Source organism: Bos mutus, chromosome 7, assembly GCF_027580195.1.
Source record: "Bos mutus isolate GX-2022 chromosome 7, NWIPB_WYAK_1.1, whole genome shotgun sequence".
Taxonomy (NCBI): Eukaryota; Metazoa; Chordata; class Mammalia; order Artiodactyla; family Bovidae; genus Bos; species Bos mutus.
In genome coordinates, this window is record NC_091623.1 from 42,107,257 (window position 1) to 42,130,120 (window position 22,864).

At 38.6% G+C, this 22,864-nt stretch overlaps 1 protein-coding gene across 1 annotated transcript; it reads right to left on the minus strand.

Moving 5' to 3' along the window:
- Positions 1 to 9,049: 9,049 nt before the first annotated feature.
- Positions 9,050 to 9,982, minus strand: LOC102285270 (olfactory receptor-like protein OLF4). The gene has a single exon (XM_005901240.2). The coding sequence runs from the start codon at positions 9,980 to 9,982 to the stop codon at positions 9,050 to 9,052; it is 933 nt and encodes a 310-aa protein (XP_005901302.2).
- Positions 9,983 to 22,864: the final 12,882 nt, after the last annotated feature.

Genomic DNA, 22,864 nt, shown 5'->3' on the forward strand with positions numbered 1-22,864 from the left:
GTAATTAATCCATTACTTTTATTACATATTTACTTTTACCATTGAGATCTATACTTTAATATGTTTGTTGCCATTGTTGTTCTTAATATTGATCTTTCTTTCCAGCTTAAGGAAGTCCCTTTACCATTTTTTGTTAGGACTGCCTAGTGATGACGAACACTTTAAGTTTTTACTTATCTCTAAAATTCTTTTGACTCTCCAATTCTGAATAAAAACATTGCTGGGTAGAGTATTTTTAGTTTGATGTTTCTTTCTTTTTTTCTCTCTCTTTTTCACCTCTTTGAGTATATCATGTGACTCCCTTCAGTTCAGTTCCGTTCAGTCGCTCAGTCATGTCCGACTCTTTGCGACCTCATGAATCACAGCATGCCAGGCCTCCCTGTCCATCACCAACTCCTGGAATTCACTCAAACTCACATCCATCGAGTCGGTGATGCCATCCAGACATCTCATCCTCTGTCGTCCCCTTTTCCTCCTGCCCCCAATCCCTCCCAGGATCAGAGACGTTTCCAATGAGTCAACTCTTCACGTGAGGTGGCCAAAGTAATGGAGTTTCAGCTTTAGCATCATCCCTTCCAAAGAAATCCCAGGGCTGATCTCCTTCAGAATGGACTGGTTGGATCTCCTTGCAGTCCAAGGGACTCTCAAGAGTCTTCTCCAACACCACAGCTCAAAAGCATCAATTCTTTGGCACTCAGCTTTCTTCACAGTCCAACTCTCACATCCATACATGACAACTGGAAAAACCATAGCCTTGACTAGACGGACCTTTGTTGGCAAAGTAATATCCCTGCTTTTAAATATGCTATCTAGGTTGGTCATAATTTTCTTTCCAAGGAGTAAGCGTCTTTTAATTTAATGGCTGTAGTCACCATCTGCAGTGATTTTGGAGCCCCCCAAAATAAAGTCTGGCACTGTTTCCCCTGTTTCCCCATCTATTTCCCATGAAGTGATGGGACCAGATACCATGATCTTAGTCTTCTGAATGTTGAGCTTTAAGCCAACTTTTTCACTCTCCTCTTTCACTTTCCTCAAGAGGCTTTTGAGTTCCTCTTCACTTTCGGCCATAAGGGTGGGGCCATCTGCATATCTGAGGTTAGTTATATTTCCCCCGGACAATCTTGATTCCATCGTGTGCTTCCTCCGGCCCAGCATTTCTCTAGATGTACTCTGCATAGAAGTTAAATAAGCAGGGTGACAATATACAGCCTTGACGAACTCCTTTTCCTATTTGGAACCAGTCTGTTGTTCCATGTCCAGTTCTAACTGTTGCTTCCTGACCTGCATATAGGTTTCTCAAGAGGCAGGTCAGCTGGTCTGGTTTTCCCATCTCTTGAAGAATTTTCCATAGTTTATTGTGATCCACACAGTCAAAGGCTTTGGCATAGTCAATGAAGCAGAAATAGATGTTTTTCTGGCACTCTCTTGCTTTTTAGATGATACAGCAGATGTTGGCAATTTGATCTCTGGTTCCTCTGCCTTTTCTAAAACCAGCTTGAACATCTGGAAGTTCATGGTTCATGTATTGCTGAAGCCTGGCTTGGAGAATTTTGAGCATTACTTTACTATTGTGTGAGATGAGTGCAATTGTGTGGTAGTTTGAACATTCTTTGGCATTGCCTTTCTTTGGGATTGGAATGAAAACTGACCTTTCCGAGTCCTGTGGCCACTGCTGAGTTTTCCAACTTTGCTGGCATATTGAGTGCAGCACTTTTACAGCATCCTATTTCAGGATTTGAAATAGCTCCACTGGAATTCCATCACCTCCACTAGCTTTGTTCGTAGTGATGCTTTCTAAGGCCCACTTGACTTCTAATTCCAGGATTTCTGGCTCTAGGTGAGTGATCACACCATAGTGATTATCTTGGTTGTGACTCCCTTATGGCTTGCAAAATTTATTTTGAGAAATCTCTTAATATACTAGGAGTACCCTCGTATGTAGTAAGTTGTTTTCCCCTTGGTGCTTTTAAAATTCTATGCTAAGTTTTGTTGTTTTAATCATAATGTGTCTTGCTCTTGATCAATTTGAGTTTTTGTTTCACAGTCTCTCAGCATCTCTAAGCTAGAATAATTTTCAGCAATTATTCTTTTAAATAAGTTTTCTGTCCCTCTCTCTTGCATTCTCTCTCTTCTTGTTCTGGGATCCCTGTAATGCAAATATCATTCCAATTAATGTTGCTTCAGGTATGTCCTAAACTGTCTTCATTTTATTTTTTTCTCTGCCTTTTTAGCTGTCCTGTTTGGCTGAGTTCCACTACCCTGTCTTCTGAGTTGCTGATCTGTTCTTATGCATCATCTGGTCTGCTGTTAAACCTCTCTAGTGTATTTTTTAGTTCAGTTATTGTGTCCTTCAGTTCTGTGACTTCTATTTGGTGCCAGTGTTGGAGGTGGTTCCAAGCAAGCCCTATCTGTGCCAAAGGGAGGGACCACTGTCAATACATGTTTTTAGACTAGTTGGAAGATAGATTGTCAGGTGGCAGTTATTTAAATATTACAATTATTTACAGTTCTGTGGGTACGTGATGAAAACCCCTGCTGGCCTACTGATGAAACACAGTAGGTGTACTCTTGACTAGTTGCAAAAATTGGAGATCCAGATGAGTGTATAAACTCCTTCTGAGGGGTACCTGTGAGATACATTGAGGCCAAAGAAGAGCACTGAGATGCCATCCCCCAGCTTTGTCTCCCATGAGCTCCTCTATAGCCTTTAGATACTGAAACATGCAACTCAGGCTAAAGCTCCAGCACAAGTGAATAGGCCTTTTCAAGGAAGACTTGGAAAAGTGTTTCAGGCAACTTTGTATGTTGTGCCTTGAGGGTGGTAGCCTGCTCAGAACTGTTTCTCTGACTATTTCAGTCCTGTGGCCCTCCAAACAGTGGTTGCCTGGCCACAAGTGCTGGGTGCTTGAGGGGCATCTCCTGTGTGTATTGTGTTTGCCTGATGGACACAATGGGCTGTAGGGGAGTCTAGGTCTGGTGTGAGTGAACCAGCTATATGGGGGAGGGGGTAGGAACATAGGGCAAGCTCACATGAATCAGGGCCATGGATAAGTGCATAGTAGTAGTAGTGTTAGTCATTCAATCATGCCCAACTCTTTACAAACCCATAGACTGTAGCCTGCCAGGTTCCTCTGTCCATGGGATGCTCCAGGCAAGAAATACTGGAGTGGGTTACCATTCCCTTCTCCAGGGGATCTTCCCCACTCAGGGATCAAACATAAGTCTCCTGCATTGCAGGAAAATTCTTTACTATCTGAGCCACCAGGGAAGCCTGGATGAGCACATGAGTGAGTGAAAGTTGCTCAATCATGTCCAACTCATTGCAACCCAATGGACTGTACGGCCCATGGAATTCTCCAGGCCAGAATACTGGAGTGGGTAGCCTTTCCCTTCTCCAGGGAATCTTCCCAACCCAGGGATCGAACCCAGGTCTTCCACATTACAGGCGGATTCTTTACCAGATGAGCCACAAGGGAAGCCCAAGAATACTGGAATGGGTAGCCTATCACTTCTCCAGGGAATCTTCCCGACCCAGGAATCGAACCAGGGTCTCCTGTATTGCAGGCAGATGAGCACATGAGAGGGGAAAATTCTCTGGTGTCAGTTAGGCTGCCAGGGATTCTAGATCAGGGCAAGAGTTTAGCTGCATCAGGGCCTAGAAAGGCAAAAAGTGCAGGAGAAGCATTCTGGCTTCATTTGGGCTGCAGAAGAATCAGGTTAATCTCACTGGCTGCAGTGGGGATGTGAGTAGCCTTGGTGAGTAATCCTTATAAGGGTACAGGGTCATGGGAGAGCCCATAGTTGAAGAAAGCCCACTGGACATAGCAGGGGCATGGAATAGTGTGGGTGTGGGGCAAACCCTCCACTTCCATGTGGCAAGAAGAACACAAGTTCCCAGAAAGCTTGTTGGCCTCAAGAGGGGAAGGGAACACATGGTTGTTGGGCATTCTTTTTTTTTGGTTGTTGGGCATTCTTGTGGACACTTGGAAGGTTGAGCTCATGTTAATAGTGGCACACACTAATGACAACACTAACAAGGTGGATTGAGAGCAAAAAATGATCACTTCCAATGTCCCTGTTCTCAGAGAAAATATCAGTAAGCCCCTGCACCCTAAGCAGAAGCCTTAATTAACTAATGAATCTTCTCTATATATGTTCTAGGTGCTTTTTAAAACTGCTGCTTTTATGCTGCTCCTGGGGTAAGTGAATCTGCACATGAGCTGTGTAAGAACACTTTCCCTTCCATACTGACTTTGGGGTTTCCTGGAAAGAAGCACCACTGATTTCCAATGCCATGCTTTTTGGTGACTTGAGACCTTTCTGTGTAGGTCCCAAGAATGGGCATGCTTGATGTCAGGTGTAAACCCATTGTCCATCAAGGAAAATATCTGTAAGCATGAGATCCTGCCCACCTGTAGGTCACCAATGGCAGGGGTGGGGTTTTTGAAGAGACCACTTCTCTGCTTCTCCTACGATCTTGATGAAGCCTTATTAGCTTTGTTATGGAGAAGATGTTCACTTAGTTTTCAGGTTTACTTCGGGAAAAAATTGACCCATACATAATTGGAGATTTGGTGCATCTGTGGTTTGAGGTGAGTGAGTGTAGGATCTTCCTATTCTGCCACCTTGAACCACAACCCCAGAATTTGACATTAGTCCCTGGGAGTAATTGAACTTCTGACATCTAGAACTGTAAAAGCATATATTTGTTTGTTGTTGTTGTTGTTGTTTTTAGGAAACTGAAGTTGGATTTTTTATATAATAGCAATAGGAAATGGTTATAGACATTTATTCTATATAATGTAGTTGCAATGTATGTATGCTCAGTTGTGTCCGATTCTGCGACCCATGGACTGTAGCCTGCCAGGTTCCTCTGTCCATGGAACTCTCCAGGCAAGAATACTGGAGTGGATTGCCATTTCCTCCTCCAGAGTATCTTCCCAACCCAGGGATCAAACTCAAGTCTCTTGTACCTCCTACATTGACAGGCAGATTCTTTGCCCCTAGGGCTACTTGGGAAGACTCTAAATTTTTTAAAAATTTATTTTAATTGGAGGCTAATTACTTTACAATATTGTGTGGTTTTTGCCATACATTCACGTGAACCAGCCATGGGTGTACATGTGTTCCCCATTGACTTTCCATTCATTACTTGGCCTACTGTGAGTAATAAGAACATTTTATGATAAAAACTCACACCAAGGAGAAACAAATTTTTAATCAATATGAAGATATTCTGGCCTATTAGTGAATTCCTCATTGCATAAATCTAAATGTTGTCTATAATGACATTGAACTTAAGAAAGGAAAAGTAATCCATTATGAAAGTGGAGTCACCCATTTTACTTTAAATTTTTGGCCTATACATCAATATTTTTAAAATCATGTTAATTTAAATATTCATTACTTTCATTTCTGTTCTGTCCAACTTTCTCTCAAGCTTCTTTTCAACATAAAAAATGGAATCATAATTGTGTTTTTGTGTTTATATGTATTTGTATGATTGTACTTATTTTAAAGAAAGAAGTATGCAAACACACACACTGTCACATTACCTTTGAAACATTTTCTTTGCATAAAAATGAATTTCCACATGTTTCATTTATTTCTCAGGGTATCCATATGAAGTTATATTTAATATTCCAAATTGAATTTATAAATAAGGAATTGAGCCTCAGGAAGCTTAAAATTTTCACAATTATATAACAAAGCATTTAAAGCTATGTGCACTGTCAAATTACACATAAATGGAAATATGCAATGTGTTCTCTTAATTTTTGTCTAAGTCCTTTAATTCACCAAATTGTACACTTTAAATATACATTTTATTGTGTGTAATTATACTCTGATAATTTAATTAAATGGAAAAAACTCTAGTGGTGCGTGGCTAGGGGCTGGTCTAGAACATAGGCAGTAGTTTCTCCCTTAACAGGGAGGAAGAAATGTCTTCTAAATGGGAAGAAAGCCAAGCCTCATTTAGGGATGTAGAAACAGTTATTAAATTTAAGTAATTCACATGATAAACTCATTTTTTTTTTTTGCAAATAGAAGTTTATCCTAGATAAAGAAACACAGAAAGCTCATCATACATTGATCGAAGACAGAAAAGCACCACAGACTTACTAACATCGTGGATGAGGCTTAGAAACTTAATGTAGAGACTGACAACAGACTACACCTTTATAAGGAGCACAAATAAGTCAGTACAACTCCCTAGCAAATAAGTTCATCTAAAAAAAGGTAATAAGGTATCTCAACTTGACATAAAATAGCTTGTTATGCAGGATTATTAACTGATAAAATAATTCATATAAACAGAGCTGAGGGCAATTATAACTTGAAGCTTTTAATTTTTGGCATATGTTCTGACATTTGAAGAGAACATCCATGGTCATTCTGTTATTCAATTTATTTCAGACAACTGTAGTAATAAGTGACTACCTTGAGATTACCTTCTAGGTCACAAGGAGAGGTGGACAGATTTGCATATTTGTGCAGAAACACTGGTGGCCCTGAATCACATGACTGGGCAAGATATCAAGCTGTCTTGCAGATCATCCTCTGATCATGAAGCATGAAGAGACTCCTGAGCATGAAGAAGATGGGAAATGGATGAACTGATATTGTTCATCCACCATCCCTTTTGTATTTATGACAAATCTCAGGAAATGGGGGATTTTTGTAAAATAATAGGAGATATTATATTTGTAGGTAGCATTAACAGTTCAAGGAGAAAAAGGAAGATAACCAAGCCTTCATCTCAATGAATGTGTCTCCTAACCTATGGTCATCAGTGTTTCATGCTTTAATAAACAAATGTAGAGCATGATAAAGAAATATTATGCATATTAACAAAATACTTGGTTTGACATTTTAGTTCCTCATTTTTATGGTTTTCTCTGACACTAAGCTTTTATTGAAAGTAGTCTCAGTAGGGAGGTCCTAGATCCCCAAGCTGCAAGAGGAAATAAACTGCAAGTGGAAGTTTTTTTTTTCTTTTTCTTTTCTCTTCTAATCCTGTGTTGCCATGGAGACACCTGTTTCCACCAGAACTTAACTTCATCTCAAACCTTGAGCTGACCAATGTGTTTTTCTCATGGAAATGTATTTCTTAAGCTATGTTAATAAACTGAGTATTTGCTTGGAAATCTACCCTTCTTCAAGATTCATGTGAATTGTTTCATCGATATGAATAAAATAAAATAAAAATTCTGGGTGAGCCCAGGATGATGCACAAGGATGACTCACCTTGTGTGAATGCTATCTCAAAATGCATGTTTTAAATGAGGGGCCTAGTGCAACTCTCTCAGTTTTGAGGCTTTCCTTTCTCTAGTTAGTAGCTTGCTTATAGGTATATAACTCCTTGCTAAAAACTAGCAATGGGGCACTTTCTGTCCCCTTCTTATGTCTATGTCAGAAACTTTCTCCATCTCTTTTATACTTTAATAAAACTTTATTACAGAAAGAAAAAACAAAAACACCTCTGAGTAATTAAGCCTTGTCTCTGGCCCCAGACTGAATTCAACTCCTCTGGAGGCCATGGATCCTGGCATTGTCATGTCTGGTAGCAGCAACCTTTCATTATTAGGTCAATTTAATCCCACTTATCTTTCCATGTAGTCACAACTTGGAGATACATATTTGATAATTTTTACAGTGACTATGTTGGTACAGTCAAAGCTATGGTTTTTCCAGTAGTCATGTACAGATGTGAGATTTGGACCATAAAGAAGACTGGATGCAGTCTTATGGACTCTGTGGGAGAGGGAGAGGGTGGGAAGATTTGGGAGAATGGCACTGAAACACATAAAATATCATGTAAGAAACGAGTTGCCAGTCCAGGTTCGATGCAGGATACTGGATGCTTGGGGCTAGTGCACTGGGACGACCCAGAGGGATGGTACGGGGAGGGAGGAGGGAGGAGGGTTTAGGATGGGGAACACATGTATACCTGTGGCGGATTCATTTTGATATTTGGCAAAACTAATACAATTATGTAAAGTTTAAAAATAAAATAAAATTAAAAAAAAAAGGCTGGATGCCGAAGGATTGATGCTGTTGAACCATGGTGCTGGAGAAGACTCTTGAGAGTTCCTTGGACAACAAGAAGATCAAACCAATCAACCCTAAAGGAAATCAACCCTGAATATTCTTTGGAAGGACTTGTGCTGAAGTTAAAGCTCCAATACTTTGGCCACCTGACATGAAGGGCTGACTCATCGGAAAGACCCTGATACTGGCCAGAGGAGAAGGGGGTGACAGAGGATGAAATGGTTAGATAGCATCACTGACTCAATGGACATGAGTTTGAGCAAACTCCAGAAGATAGTGAAGGACAGGTAAGCCTGGCATGCTGCAGTCCATGAGGTCACAGAGTTGGACACAACTTAGCAATTGAACAACAGCAACAACATTTTAGGCATAACATAAAACCAAGAAAGCATTTATAAGTGACAGTAGCATATTTGCAATATAAGTACATTACCATTAACCTTTTTTGATTGTAATAAAAGTGCTTAAAATTAAGTTTTTGATTTTTGAGTCATTCATTTCAAAGGCAATCATGTCAAATAAGCATATTACTAGCTGCAGTATGACACAGCTACTAGATAAGCTCCCAGGACTTATCTAATAACATTCAAAAGAGATAAATATTTAGGAATACATTTTATCAAGGAGTTGAAAGACATATACACTAAAAACTGTTAGAGACTGATGAGAGAAATCGAAGAAGACAAATAAATGAAAAGATTATCAAGTGTCCATGATTTAGAAGAGTTAATATTATTAAAATATTCATACTACCTGAAGCATTCTACAGATCCATTGCAATCCCTATCAAAGTTAAAGGTATTATTCACAATAAAGCTCAATAAAGTGAGTTACATAAATTGTGTAGAGGAGTTGAATTCATACACATGGAAATTCCAAGAAACAGAGAAAAAGAGGAAGTTCTCCTTCTACAATCTGATAAAAAATATCAATTTCTGGCTCCCTTTATCTCAGTTCTGAAATCACAATACTACTTCAGCCCCAAAACAGTTGGACCTTATGTAGCTGCCATTTCAATGATTCTTTCCAGAGCTTTCTTTATATCTTTGTTCCTCAGACTATAGATGAAGGGGTTCAGCATGGGTGTGACCACAGTGTACATTACTGAGGCTGTTGCACTTGAGTGTGAGCTTTGGGTAGCAGCAGAGCTAAGGTACACTCCTAGGCTTGTACAATAAAATAAGCAGACCGTTGAAAGATGAGATGCACAGGTGGAAAATGCTTTATACTTCCCTTGAGCTGATGAGATTCCTCTTATGGAGGAAACTATCTTAGAATATGAATAAAGAATTCCAGTGAGGGTTAAAAAACCAAACATCCCAGTTGCAAAATAAAAGAACATGTCATTAAAAAATGTGTCAGAACAGGCAAGTCGGACCATCTGATTAATTTCACAGAAAAAATGGGGAATTTCTAAGTCTGTACAGAAGGACAGCTGCAATACCATTAAACTTTGTATCAAGGAATTCAGAGCACTCATCATCCAGGACACCAGCATGAGCAGCCCACAGAGCTGGGAGTGCATGATGACCGTGTAGTGCAGGGGATGGCAGATGGCCACAAAGCGGTCATAGGCCATCACAGTCAGGAGGAAGTCATCCAAACATACAAAGAGTATGAAAAAATACATCTGGATAATGCAGCCTTCATAGGTTATGGCTTTGTTCTGTGCCTGGATGTTCCACAGCATCTTTGGGATGGTAGTAGAGGTGAAGCAGATGTCTACAAAGGACAGGTTGGAGAGGAAGAAGTACATGGGGGTGTGGAGGTGGGGGTCTGAGCTGACGGCCAGGATGATGAGCAGGTTTCCAAACACAGTGATCAGGTACATGCAGAGGAAAAGCCCAAATATGAGGGGCTGAATTTCTGGTTCCTCTGAAAATCCCAGAAGTAAAAATTCTGAAATTCTTGTTTTATTTCTTGCTTCCATATGCTGGCTGTGACTCTGAGGAGAGAAGCAAATAATATGATTAATATTCACATGAACTTACATTAGTCACATATTCTAAATGCTACTGCATATACTTTTCAGTCAATACATTAATTTTGATATTCATTGTATGGATCTGGCTTTCTTTTTTATAATTAAATTTATTTATTTTTGATTGAATGGTAATTTCTTTACAATATTGTGTTGATTTCTGCTAAACATCACCATGGTATACCTATGTCCTCTCCCTCTTGAACCTCTCCCCACCTTCCTCCCCATCGAACAACTCTAGGTTGTTACACAGTCCTGGTTTGGGATATTCTGTGTCACTTATGATGTGGAATTTCTGTCCCAATCTGCTTTTTATCTAACAGGACAAGAATTTTAAACTTTTAATGAGAAATTCTTCATGAATGTAAGGAATGTACAGCGAAGTCTGGCCACATTTTAGGCACTAACTAGGCACACTACTCCAGTACTCTTGCCTGGAAAATCCCATGGATGGAGGAGCCTGGTGGGCTGCAGTCCATGGGGTCGCTAAGGGTCGGGCATGACTGAGAGACTTCACTTTCACTTTTCACTTTCATGCATTGGAGAAGGAAATGGCAACCCACTCCAGTGTTTTTGCCTGGAGAATCCCAGGGATGGGGGAGCCTGGTGGGCTGCCGTCTATGAGGTCGCACAGAGTCGGACACGACTGAAGCGACTTAGCAGCAGCAGCAGCAGACTATGAATAATGGATGCTGAACCACAAAAATCCCTGCAATTCATTGATAGAGAAAAAGTATATAAGGAAATAATAAAATTCTATACAACTTAAAATGGGGACAAAAGATATGACAAAATGGAAAACAAATATGAATGTGAGAGGGAATAGTGCATTCTATTTTTCATGAGTATTGTGGCAAGACTGGCAAACAAGTTGACATTTGAACAGTGACTTCAAGTAAGAATAGGACAGACGCACAAGGTTGTGTGTGGAAGTGTATGCCAGCAGCAGAATGGCCAGCACACTTATAAATACAAATCAGAAATGAAAGCAGTGTTGTTACAACTGATACCAGAGAAATACAAAGGATCATGAAAGACTACTGTGAGCAGTTATAGGGAACAAATTAGAAATTTAGAGATTTCCACTCCAAAGCAGCAGAATACACTCTCTTCTCAAGTGCACATGAAATATTCTCCAAGATAGATGACATCTATCAAGCCTCGGAAAATTTAAGAAAATTAAAATTATATCAAACACTTTTTCTGACCACAACTCTATGAGATCAGATATCAATCAGAGGAAAAAGAACTGTAAGAAAAATGCATGGCACCTAAACAACATGCTACTGAATAACCTAGAGATCACTGAAGAAATCAAGGAGGAAATAAAAAAAAAAAAAACATAAATTCAAATGACAACAGAAACACAATGACCCAAAACCTATAAGATGCAGCAAAAGCAGTTCTAAAAGGGAAGTTTATAGTAATTCAATCAGATCTCAAGAAACAAGAAAAGTTTTAAATAAGCAATCTAAACTTACACCTAAAGCAACTGGAGAATGAAGAACAAACAAAATCCTTAGGTAGAAGGAATAAAACCATAAAGATCAGAGCAGAAAATACAAAATAGAATTGATGCAAGCAATAGCAAAGATCAATAAAATGAAAAGTTCTTTGAGACGATAAATAAAATTGATAAACCTTTTACCAGACTCCTCAAGAAAAAAGGGAGAGGACTCAAAAAAGTGATATTAAAAATAAAAAGGAGAAATTACAACTGATACTGCTGAAATACAAAGGATCATAAGACCAGACTTTTCTTAATGATATAAAATGCAAAACTTTTGAATTAGGAAATCTGGAATTGAATTTCAAATCTACCACACCTTAGTTTTTTAAACCTGGAAAGCCAACCTAACCTTTCAAAATGTTAATATCATCATTCAAATAGTGGGGAGAACAGTATCAATCATCCTAAGGTAGTTGACAGATTAATATTTCCTGTTGGTAAATGAATGGTTAACACTTAGGCTAAAATGAGGCGGATTTTTTCTACTCCTCCAATGTCTCTGTTTCTTCAATTCTTGGTCCTCAGTTTCACAGTTTTTTTTTTTTTTTTTTTATTCATTGTTGTCTCTTCCATCTGTCACTGACTGGCACCCCTCTAGCCCTATATTCACTTTGATCCAGATAAATTTTCTATATTGCAAAGTTGATCCTCAAACTTCCTCTCCCCTTTGTGACATTTCAATGGAGAATGAAGACAAAGTTCCTTAGCCTCAAACATGAAGCCTGAGTCTCTGAGACCTGTCGGCCAGCTTCACCTTCACACTGTCCTGCCCTCATCCACATGGATCTCGCGGACACTGAACCTGACTGACTGCTTCACCTGACCCTGCAGCTTTGATGCTCAGTGCTTTACACACCTGTTTCCCTCTTCTTGGAGTCTCACCACAGGTCTATGTGGAAATTTTCACCTCCTTTTCATATCCAAATCTTCATCTACACTTTATGACTGCCAAGACTTATCTATTTTATGAAGCTTTATTTTCCTCTTAATATTTTCACAGAAAAAAAGACATTTTGTGCACTTAATTTTGATAGAAGGGTTATCATTTTGAAAATTTTATATATGTCCATGTTTTTTATCCATCACCAGACTGTGAGTGCCCAGAGGCACATAGCAGTGCTATACTTACTCACCATTCTTCCATATCAGATTTAGTTTGCTTGGAAAGGTAACTGAATAAATACATATATTGCAAGAAAGAGTGAGAGAAGTTATTTTCAGAAAAATTGGCAATGGTGGAAGAAAACACAGAAGTGTGTCCCTCTGTATCCATGGAGTATTGGCTTCCTGCATATACCAAAATCTGAGGATGAGCAAGTCTCATATAAAATGGTGTAGTGTAGTCTTGCACATAGCCTACATATATCCTCAGTGTACTGTATTTTATTTTATTTTTAATTTTTAATTAATTAATTAATTTATTTTACTTTACAATATTGTATTGGTTCTGCCACACATCAACATGAATCCACCACGGGTGAGTGTACTGTATTTTAAATCATCTCTAGATTGCTTATAATACCTGATAACAGAGAAATGTCCTGTAAATAGTTGCTGGTGCATAGAGTATTCAAATTTTCCTTTCGGGAACTTGCTGAAATTTTCTGGATAGTTTTGATTTGCAAATGGGCAAACCAACAGATGTGGAAGCTGCAGATATAGATGGTCAATTGTACTAACGCAAGTAAGGAGGATATGCCAGAGAAATGTTCATATTCTGAGATTGGGACCCATTAGGGTTTCAGACTATGATATTAAGAATTAAACAGAGTAGTACCAATAAGTTACAAAAGAAAAACTCAGAGACCATCACAAATACATAGTAAGGATAACATGCAAAGCTGTTGCATAGTTCTCTTTGTTCAGTCATGCAAGAGTGTGCATATGCTTGTACTTCTTTGTTTCTATGTGCAAGCATGCTGGACCATAAAATAAAGGCATAGATTTTATAGATAGTCTAAATCTCAAGAATCTACCTCAGTAAAGGCAAGACTAGTTTAAAAAGGGAAATCCTGGTAATGTGAGGTAAACAACATGAATGAGGAGCCCAATAGAAGAGTAAGGTTGCAGAAAGAATAAGTAGCAGTGAGGATTCTGAAGTGACCTCAGACTCTAGGGACCACACACAGACTGAAACTTTATTGCTCCACTTGCCTCACAGTGATATCTACCTTATCCTCCTGATCTGTTATTCCTGTACATATCCATGCTCATTTGACCACAATTGTTTAATATAGTGCAATAGTGGGTGTGCTGGTGTGCTGGTCCTTATTTCATTTTTCTTTGTGACATTATTTGCTGCTATTATTGAGCATTGGTTTTTGATCTCCTTTTTGGCACATCCAGTGGACATTCTCTAGACATGTTTCTTTGCTTGAGTAAGTAATTAATGTATCTATTTTGGTTGTTATGTAATATTTTACAATGTGACTGTGCTACTTACAATTTTGACTGTCTTTCATATTCTTTATCATTAAATTGCTACTAAGTCAATGATAGAAAAAAATATGTTGAGATTGTTAAATTTAAGCTATGGTTCCTATAAAAGGCAATTCCCACCACCCTCCTTGTTTACCCTACCAAGTTATATTCCATGAAGTCCTCCAGGCTGTGAAAATTCATATATTTAAATGATTTATTTATGATTCATGCATTTATTTTATTGTATTAGGCCTTTCCATTATGGTTTAAAATCCAGAAAAAGACCCTATAGTTTCTTCATTTTCGTTGATTCAAAATGTGCATTTGTATAGAAAAAAGAATAGAAAAGAAAATTCATAAAATAAAAAAAATAAGGAAAATAAGCGCAAGTCTAGTGGATAAAAATAATTATATTTAATGACATTTAATAGAAATTTATGACTGATTTCAGAAATAATACCTTGAAGAGTGAAATTTTAATCACATCAATATGATTCTCTCATTAAAGAGTAAAATGGCAAAGATCTGAGAATGAAAATTATAAAAATATACTTCTTGAAAAGCTGAAGGAACAATATTTAATGTTTTTTTTTTTTTTTAAGACCTCATTGTATATGGACATTTACCATATGGCCAGATTATATTTCAGTTTAGTAGAAAAAAGTTGGGTTGTTAAATAAAACCTGGAGTAAATGTCTATCTATCTGGAAGAATATGAAATTGGTCCCCTATATCAGGCATCATCAAAAAAAAAAAAAATGAAGAGGTATATTCCCTCCAAAATTCCACTGAGCAAGAATTATCAGTAGAGATCATTTGGAATGCTGAAAGTAATAGAAAAATGGGAAAGTAATATATGGGCACACAGTAATAACAAGCAAACAATAATGATATGCAATATATGTAAATTTTGCTGAAACCATGCAGTAGTTTAAGAAAACAAGAAATGTCTTACACTCATCAGCCTGGTAAAAAGAACTGTCATGGTGATTGAGGTTGGAACTTTTCAACTGGCAGCAAAAGCAGTATTCTAGTTTTGCTGGTAGAAACACAAAGGATTACAAGATTGAAAAACAACCTGAAGATATCAATAAATATTACAAATATAGATATTCTTATCCCAGGATTCTCAGTCTCAGCACTGTGAATTTTCTAGGCCAGATCATTCTTTTTATGTGCTCTGTCCTATGCATTGAAGGATGTTTACAGTATCCAGGGTGTCCACCCACCTCTCTCCAGCATGACAAAAATGTCCCTGGACATTGCTCAGTGTGTCCCCTGAGCAGGCTGAAGGGATTGTCTTTTATAGGAACCATGATTCAAATTTAACAATCTCAACATATTTTTTCTAGCATTGACATAGTAGCAATTTAATGGTAAAGAATATGAAAGACATCAGAAGTATAAGTATCACAGTCACATTGTGAAATATTATGTAACAATCAAAATAGATACATTAATTAATTAATCAAGCAAAGAGACACAGCTTTTTGCTTTTCTCTGGGCTGAGTTGAATTGGCTTCTTTTGTCTCTGACCTTCTAATGCACTGTAACCTGGGTTGTTGGACTCACCTGGATGTTAACTCTGAGAGGTCATTCTCCAACAGGGAGTCTGAATTTTTCCCTGGAGGGTAGATGATGGAGACCGAGGTTCTCTCCCCAGACAAGACAGTAGGAAGGAGTGAAGCTACAGCCCCTCAGCCTGAAATTAGGACTCCAAACAAAAAGGAAAAGAAAGGTCCCTTCTGGTCCAAGTTTATAAACACCGAGAGGCTATAGAGTGGAGATATTTATTATGTCCTATATCTACTCATTACTCTCTAGTTATTTCAACCTTTAAACACACATTTCCCTTGTGGAAAACTGTTCTGGAAGGAAGGAAATTTTTCTTAATGATCCTCTATTCACAAGAGACCATGGTAGAAGTCATGAGAATCCAATTTTGTTTTCCTTTTTTCACTCCTTCTCCATGAAATTGCCTCCTTTTGAGATTTCTAAATCTCCCAGTTCCTTGTCTCAAGTTTTCTCCATGTGTAAGACTGAAGAACCCATCTGGATTAGGTCTCTTGTATCTTCAAAGCACTGTCTTGTGGTGGGGACTTACCTCCTGAATCTCCAGAAAATTTCCACACTTTCAGCAAGGGGTGTGTGTGTGTGTGTGTGTGTATGTAGAGGGGGAATACTGAATTCTTTTGATAATAAAACATGGGCTCTGCATACATTGTCTTCATAACACTTTTTCTGTATCAGTTAGGAATTTCATACTTACATCTCTAGTTTTGAGCTATCATTTAATTCTACATTATAAAATATTTGATGGCTCAGATGGTAAAGAATCAGCCTGCAATATGGGAGACCCTGGTTCTATCTCTGGGTTGGGAAGATCCCCTGGAGAAGGGAATGACAACCCAGTCCAGTATTCTTGCCTGAAAAATTCCATGGGGAGGAGAGCGTCATGGACCACAGTCCATGGAGTCACATAAAGCTGGACACGACTGAGTGACTAACATTTTCACTTTCATAAAATACTTGCTAGTGATCTGAAATATATTGAGATTTTTTTCTTTTTTTACTAAAGCCTTAGCTTTACAGATTTTTTGATTTAATATTTATAAATGTTTTATATATGTTTAATATTTATAAATGTTTTATCTATGAGGACGTACATTAAGAATTCCATTATCAACTGCAGAAAGGAGGCTTGGAGGAGTTCAGTGATCTGGCCAAAGTTAATATCTGAGTATGTGATATGCCTTGACTATAAACATGTCAGGATGCTTCTATCTTTCAAACTCTAGGCTAGTGGTTCTCAACCAGAAAGGATTTTCCCCCTAGGATGTACGATGATGTCTGAAATGATGCTGCTAAATATCTAAAGTCCATGGGAAAGAACCCCTAGAATAGCATCATCCTGCCCCAAATGTCAACAGTAAAAGGTTGAAAAATTTACTCCAGAAAGCTCTTCTTTAACTTCAATCTATTTGGGAGTCAACGACAATCCTACTATAAATGCAGAATCTGATTCAGCAGGTCCTGGTGTGCCCAGAGACTCTGAATATCTAGCAAGCTCCTGGATGATTTTGATGCTGGTGGTCCTGGTCTGTGGATCACTCTTTGAGTAGAAAGACTGTAAGCCTGTAATGCAGTCAGTTGTAGACAGTTTTAGTTCTTCTGCACCAAAAACTGACTTTATGTATAATTTTGAAGGAATAACTTATTCACTAATTCCAGAGGCTGTGGTAAATTCTGTTGGTTTCTTTTATATAATGGTTCCTGAATGACACAAAATGATACACTTTTGAAAAAGATTTTGTAGTAGGCAGAATAAGGACCTCCAAAATATTTCCACATCTCAGTCCCAGGTAACTTTTTGTCACAAGGGAAGATTCATATTTCAGATTTACCAGGGCTGCTAAACAGTTAATTTAAGATAAAAGTTAGTTGTGATTGAGCTTCTCCCGTGGCTCAGAAGGTAAAAAATCTTTCTGCCAATGCAGGAGATGTGAATTTGATTCCTGGGTCAGGAAGATCCCTGGAGAAGGGAATGGCTACCCACTCAAGTATTCTTGCCTGGAGAATCCCATGGACAGAGCAGCCTGGCAGGCTACAGTCCATGGGGTGGCAAAGAGTAGGACATGACTGAGTGAGGATTTAGGACCCTTAAACACAGGCTACCTGTGGATAATGCCAGGTGTTCAAATGGCATCTCCTGTGTGTAGTGTGTATGCCAGCAGTGTGCAGTTGGACTACAGGGGTGTCTAGGTCTGGCAGAATCTCACCAGCTGTAGGTGGAGGGACAGGAGCATAGGGCAAGTTGACCTGAAGCAGGGTCATGGATGAGCACGTGAGTGCGGCCAACTCTCTGGTTTCAGTGAGGCTCTCAAAGGAGCCTGGACCAGGGGAAGCCTTACCTATATCAGGGCCTAGGAAGATCATGGTGCAGGGCAAGACTTCTGGCTTTAGCAGGGCTTCAGGAGTGCCTGAAGCCAGGTTAAGCCCACTGGTTGCAGCAGGTATGTGGGTATCCATGGGCGAATGAGCCCTCCAAAGGCAGTGTGGCTGTGGGAGACACATGGGTGAGGCAAACTCACTGACCATAGAATGGGCATGGGAGAGTGTTGGGACAAGCTCTCTGGTTTCAGTGTGGCAAAGAAAGTGCAAATTCCAGGAAAACCTGCTGGCTTCACAAGGTGAAGGAAAAACATGAAGATAGGGCATTCCATGGGCACTAGCTAGTAAGGTAGAGGGAGTGCAATAGCGGCACCTGCCAGTGATGAGCTAGCACGATGGATTGAGAGCGCACACATGAGGTGTGCCAGTGCCTCTATTCCCAGAGAATGTTTCAAGCCCCTGCACCTCCAGCAGATGCTTTAATTAACTAATGAATCTCCTTTATACACCTTCTGGGTGCTTTTCAGGTGGTGCTAGTAAAGAACCCGCCTGTCAGTGCAGGAGACATAAGAGATTCGATCCCCAGTTCAGGAAGATCCCTTGGAGGAGGGCATGGCAACCCACTCCAGCATCGTTGCCTGGAGAATTCCATGCACAAAGGAATCTGGCGGGCTACAGTCCATAGGGTAGCAAAGAGTTGGATGCGACTGAAGCCACTTATCATGCATGCAGCAGGTGCTTTTCAAACTGCTGCTTTTGTGCTGGGTCCTGGGATCAGTGAATGTGCAGAAGCTCTTTCAGAGCAGACTTTCCCTTCCCTACCGACTTTAGGGTCTCCTGGACAGCAGCCCCATTTGTGTTTAGATCCATGCACTTTGGCGACTTATCTCTCTGGTGTAGATCCGAAAGGTTCCTGTACATGATATAAGGTACAAACCCATTTTCCTTAGTGAAAATGTGAGATCCTGCCCACTGGTGGGTTACCAACACCAAGAGTGGGATATTTGAAGAGACCACATCTCTGCTTCTTCTGCCATTTTTATGTGACCTTATAAGTCTTTGCTATGGAGGAAATATTCACCTAGGTTTTGGGTTTTTTTCAGAAGAAATTGATCCACATCTATTTGGTGTGTTCATGGGTCGTGGTGAGTTTACAATCTACCTATGCTACCATCTTGAACCACCTCCCCCAAAATTTAATATTAGCCCAATAAGACTCATTTCAAGCTTCTGATATCTAGAACTGTAAGACTATGTACTTGTTTACTTTAAGCAACTAAAGTTGGAGTATTTTATAATAGCAGTAGGAACATAATATAGACTTTTTTATATGGTAATGTAAGTTTCCATGTTACTTTTTCCATACATCTCACCCTTTGCTCCTCCCACCACATTTCCATAAGTCTATTCTCTATGCCTGTTTCTCCACTGCTGCCCTGTAAATAAATTCTTCAGTGCCATTTTCCTAGATTCTGTATATACGTGTTAGAATATAGTATTTATCTTTCTCTTTCTGACTCACTTAAATCTGCATAATAGGTTCTAGGTTCATCCAACTCATTAGAACGGACTCAAATATGTTCCTTTTTATGCCTGAGTAGTATTCCATTGTGTATATATATAACACAACTTCTTTATCCATTCATCGGTTGATGGACATCTAGATTGCTTCCATGTTCTGGCTATTGTAAATAGTGCTGCAGTGAGCAATGGGAAACATGTGTTTCTTTCAATTTTGGTTTCCTCAGGGTGTATGTCTAGGAGTAGAATTACTGGGTCATATGGTGGTTTTATTCCTGGATTTTTAAGGAATCTCCATACTGTCTTCCATAGTGACTGTATCAATTTACATTCCCACCAACAGTGCAAGAGCATTCCCTTTTCTCTACACCCTCTCCAGTATTTATTGTTTGTAGAATTTTTGATGAGGGCCATTCTGACCAGTGTGAGGTGATTGTTGTTTTGATTTGCATTTTTCTAATAATGAGTGATGTTGAGCATCTTTTCATATGTTTGTTAGCCATCTGAATGTCTTTTTTGGAGAAATGTTTATGTCTTTTTCCCACTTTTTGATTGGGTTTGTTTTTCTGATATTGAGTTGTATGAGCTGCTTGTATATTTTTGAAATTAATCTTTTGTCAGTTGTTTCATTTGCTGTTATTTTCTCCCATTCTGAGGGTTTCCTTTTCACTTTGCTTATAGTTTCCTTTGCTGTGCAAAAGCTTTTAAGTTTAATCCCACTTGTTTACTTTTGTTTTTATTTCTGTTACTCTAAGAGGTGGGTCATAGAGGATCTTGCTTTGATTTATGTCATTGAGTGTTCTGCCTATGTTTTCCTCTAAGGGTTTTATAGTTTCTTGTCTTAAATTTAGGTATTTAATCCATTTTGAGTTTATTTTTGTGTATGGTGTTAGGAATTGTTCTAATTTCATTCTTTTACATATAGTTGTCCAGTTTTTCCAGCACCATTTATTGAAGAGGATGTCTTTGCCCCATTGTGTATTCTTGCCTCCTTTGTCAAAAATAAGGTACGCATAGGTGCCTGGGTTTATCTATGGGCTTTCTATCTTGTTCCATTGGTCTATATTTCTTTTTTTATCTTTTTAAAAATTTTATTTTATTTTTAAACTTTACATAATTGTATTAGTTTTGCCAAATATCAAAATGAATCTGCCACAGGTATGCATGCGTTCCCCACCCTGAACCCTCCTCCCTCCTCCCTCCCCATACCATCCCTCTGGGTCATCCCAGTGCACTAGCCCCAAGCATCCAGTATTGTGCATCGAACCTGGATTGGCAACTCGTTTCTTACATGATATTTTACATGTTTCAATGCCATTCTCCCAAATCTTTCCACCCTCTCCCTCTCCCACAGAGTCCATAAGACTGTTCTATACATCAGTGTCTCTTTTGCTGTCTCGTACACAGGGTTATTGTTACCATCTTTCTAAATTCCATGTATATGCGTTAGTATACTGTATTGGTGTTTTTCCTTCTGGCTTACTTCACTCTGTATAATAGGCTCCAGTTTCATCCACCTCATTAGAACTGATTCAAATGTATTCTTTTTAATGGCTGAGTAATACTCCATTGTGTATATGTACCATAGCTTTCTTATCCACTCATCTGATGATGGACATCTAGGTTGCTTCCATGTCCTGGCTATTATAAACCATGCTGTGATGAACATTGGGGGTACACATGTCTCTTTCCCTTCTGGTTTCCTCAGTGTGTATGCCCAGCAGTGGGATTGCTGGATCATAAGGCAGTTCTATTTCCAGTTTTTTAAGGAATCTCCACACTGTTCTCCATAGTGGCTGTACTAGTTTGCATTCCCACCAAAAGTGTAAGAGGGTTCCCTTTTCTCCACACCCTCTCCAGCATTTATTATTTGTAGACTTTTGGATCGCAGCCATTCTGACTGGCATGAAATGGTACCTCATAGTGGTCTTGATGTGCATTTCTCTGATAATGAGTGATGTTGAGCATCTTTTCATGTGTTTGTTAGCCATCTGTATGTCTTCTTTGGAGAAATGTCTATTTAGTTCCTTGGCCCATTTTTTGATTGGGTCATTTATTTTTCTGGAGTTGAGCTGTACGAATTGCTTGTATATTTTTGAGATTAGTTATTTGTCAGTTGCTTCATTTGCTATTATTTTCTCCCATTCTGAAGGCTATCTTTTCACCTTGATGTGCAGAAGCTTTTAAGGTTAATTAGGTCCCATTTGTTTATTTTTGCTTTTATTTCCAATATTCTGGGAGGTGGGTCATAGAGGATCCTGCTGTGATGTATGTCAGAGAGTGTTTTGCCTATTTTTTGAGCCAATACCACAGTGTCTTGATGACTGTAGCTTTGTAGAATAACCTGAAGTCAGGAAGCTTGATTCCTCCAGCTTCAATCTTATTTCTCATAATATAGACATTTTTTCAATAAAATTTACTTGCTCGAATTAACTTTAAGCCTCTTCATTGGCTTACCTTGGGTAAGGGCATTTTATGTTGAAAATCCACATTAAGTAGAAAAAAATTGAAATCAAATTAAAGGTATTCTGTGCTATTAGTGAATTCTTCATTGCATAAATATTAATTTTGCCTGACTATGATGTCTTCATAACTTTAAGATAGGATAAGTAATCTATTGTGAAAATGAAGTTACCCATTTGATTTTAAATTTTTGTGCTTATATTTCTACATCTTTATGCTTCTTGGTAATTCAGATATTCATTATTTTCATATCTATCCTTTCCAACATTCTGTCAAGTTTCCTATTACCATAAAAGATGGAATCCTAATTGTGTTTTTATGTGTACATGTGTGTTTATGATTGTGCCAGTTTCAAGGAAAACTGTGTGAAACACACTCATATAAACACAAAAATATTTTATTTGCACAAAATATGAACTTCCACACGTTTTATTTATTTCTTACAGCATCCGTAAGAAGTTGTATTTAGTTTTCCACATTAACCTGAGAAATAAAGAAATTGAGCCCCAGGGAGCTTAAAGTTTTCACAATTACATGCAAAGCACTTAAATAGATGTGCACTGTATTATTATGTACAAATGGAAATATGCAGCACATTCTCTTAGTATTTTTTATAACTCTTATAATTCATCAAATTGTGTACTTTAAACCTGCAGTTATTGTGTCCCATCTCTCTGCAGTCTCCTTCCCTCCCCAATCCCACTCCTCTAGGTCATCACAAAGTGCTAGGCTGGACTCCCTACGTTATATAGCAACTTCTCATCAACTATCTATTTTACACACAATAGTGTGTATATGTTGATGCTGTTTTCTTGATTCATCCCACACCCTCCCTCTTGCACTGTGTCCACAAGTCCACTGAAACAAGTCTTTGAGAAGAAATTATTTTTAAGAAATCAAAGTTGTCCCGTGTAAGATAATGGGAAATTTTCAAACATTTCTGATTTAAACTTGGGAAAAACTTTGGGCATGTGTGAATATGGACAAAGGGGAAAATGTCTATATAACATACAGAGTAGAAGCTT

Coding starts and splice junctions, on each gene's coding strand:
- LOC102285270 (XM_005901240.2), bottom strand. CDS start 9,982: ATGGAAGCAAGAAATAAAACAAGAATTTCAGAATTTTTACTTCTGGGA.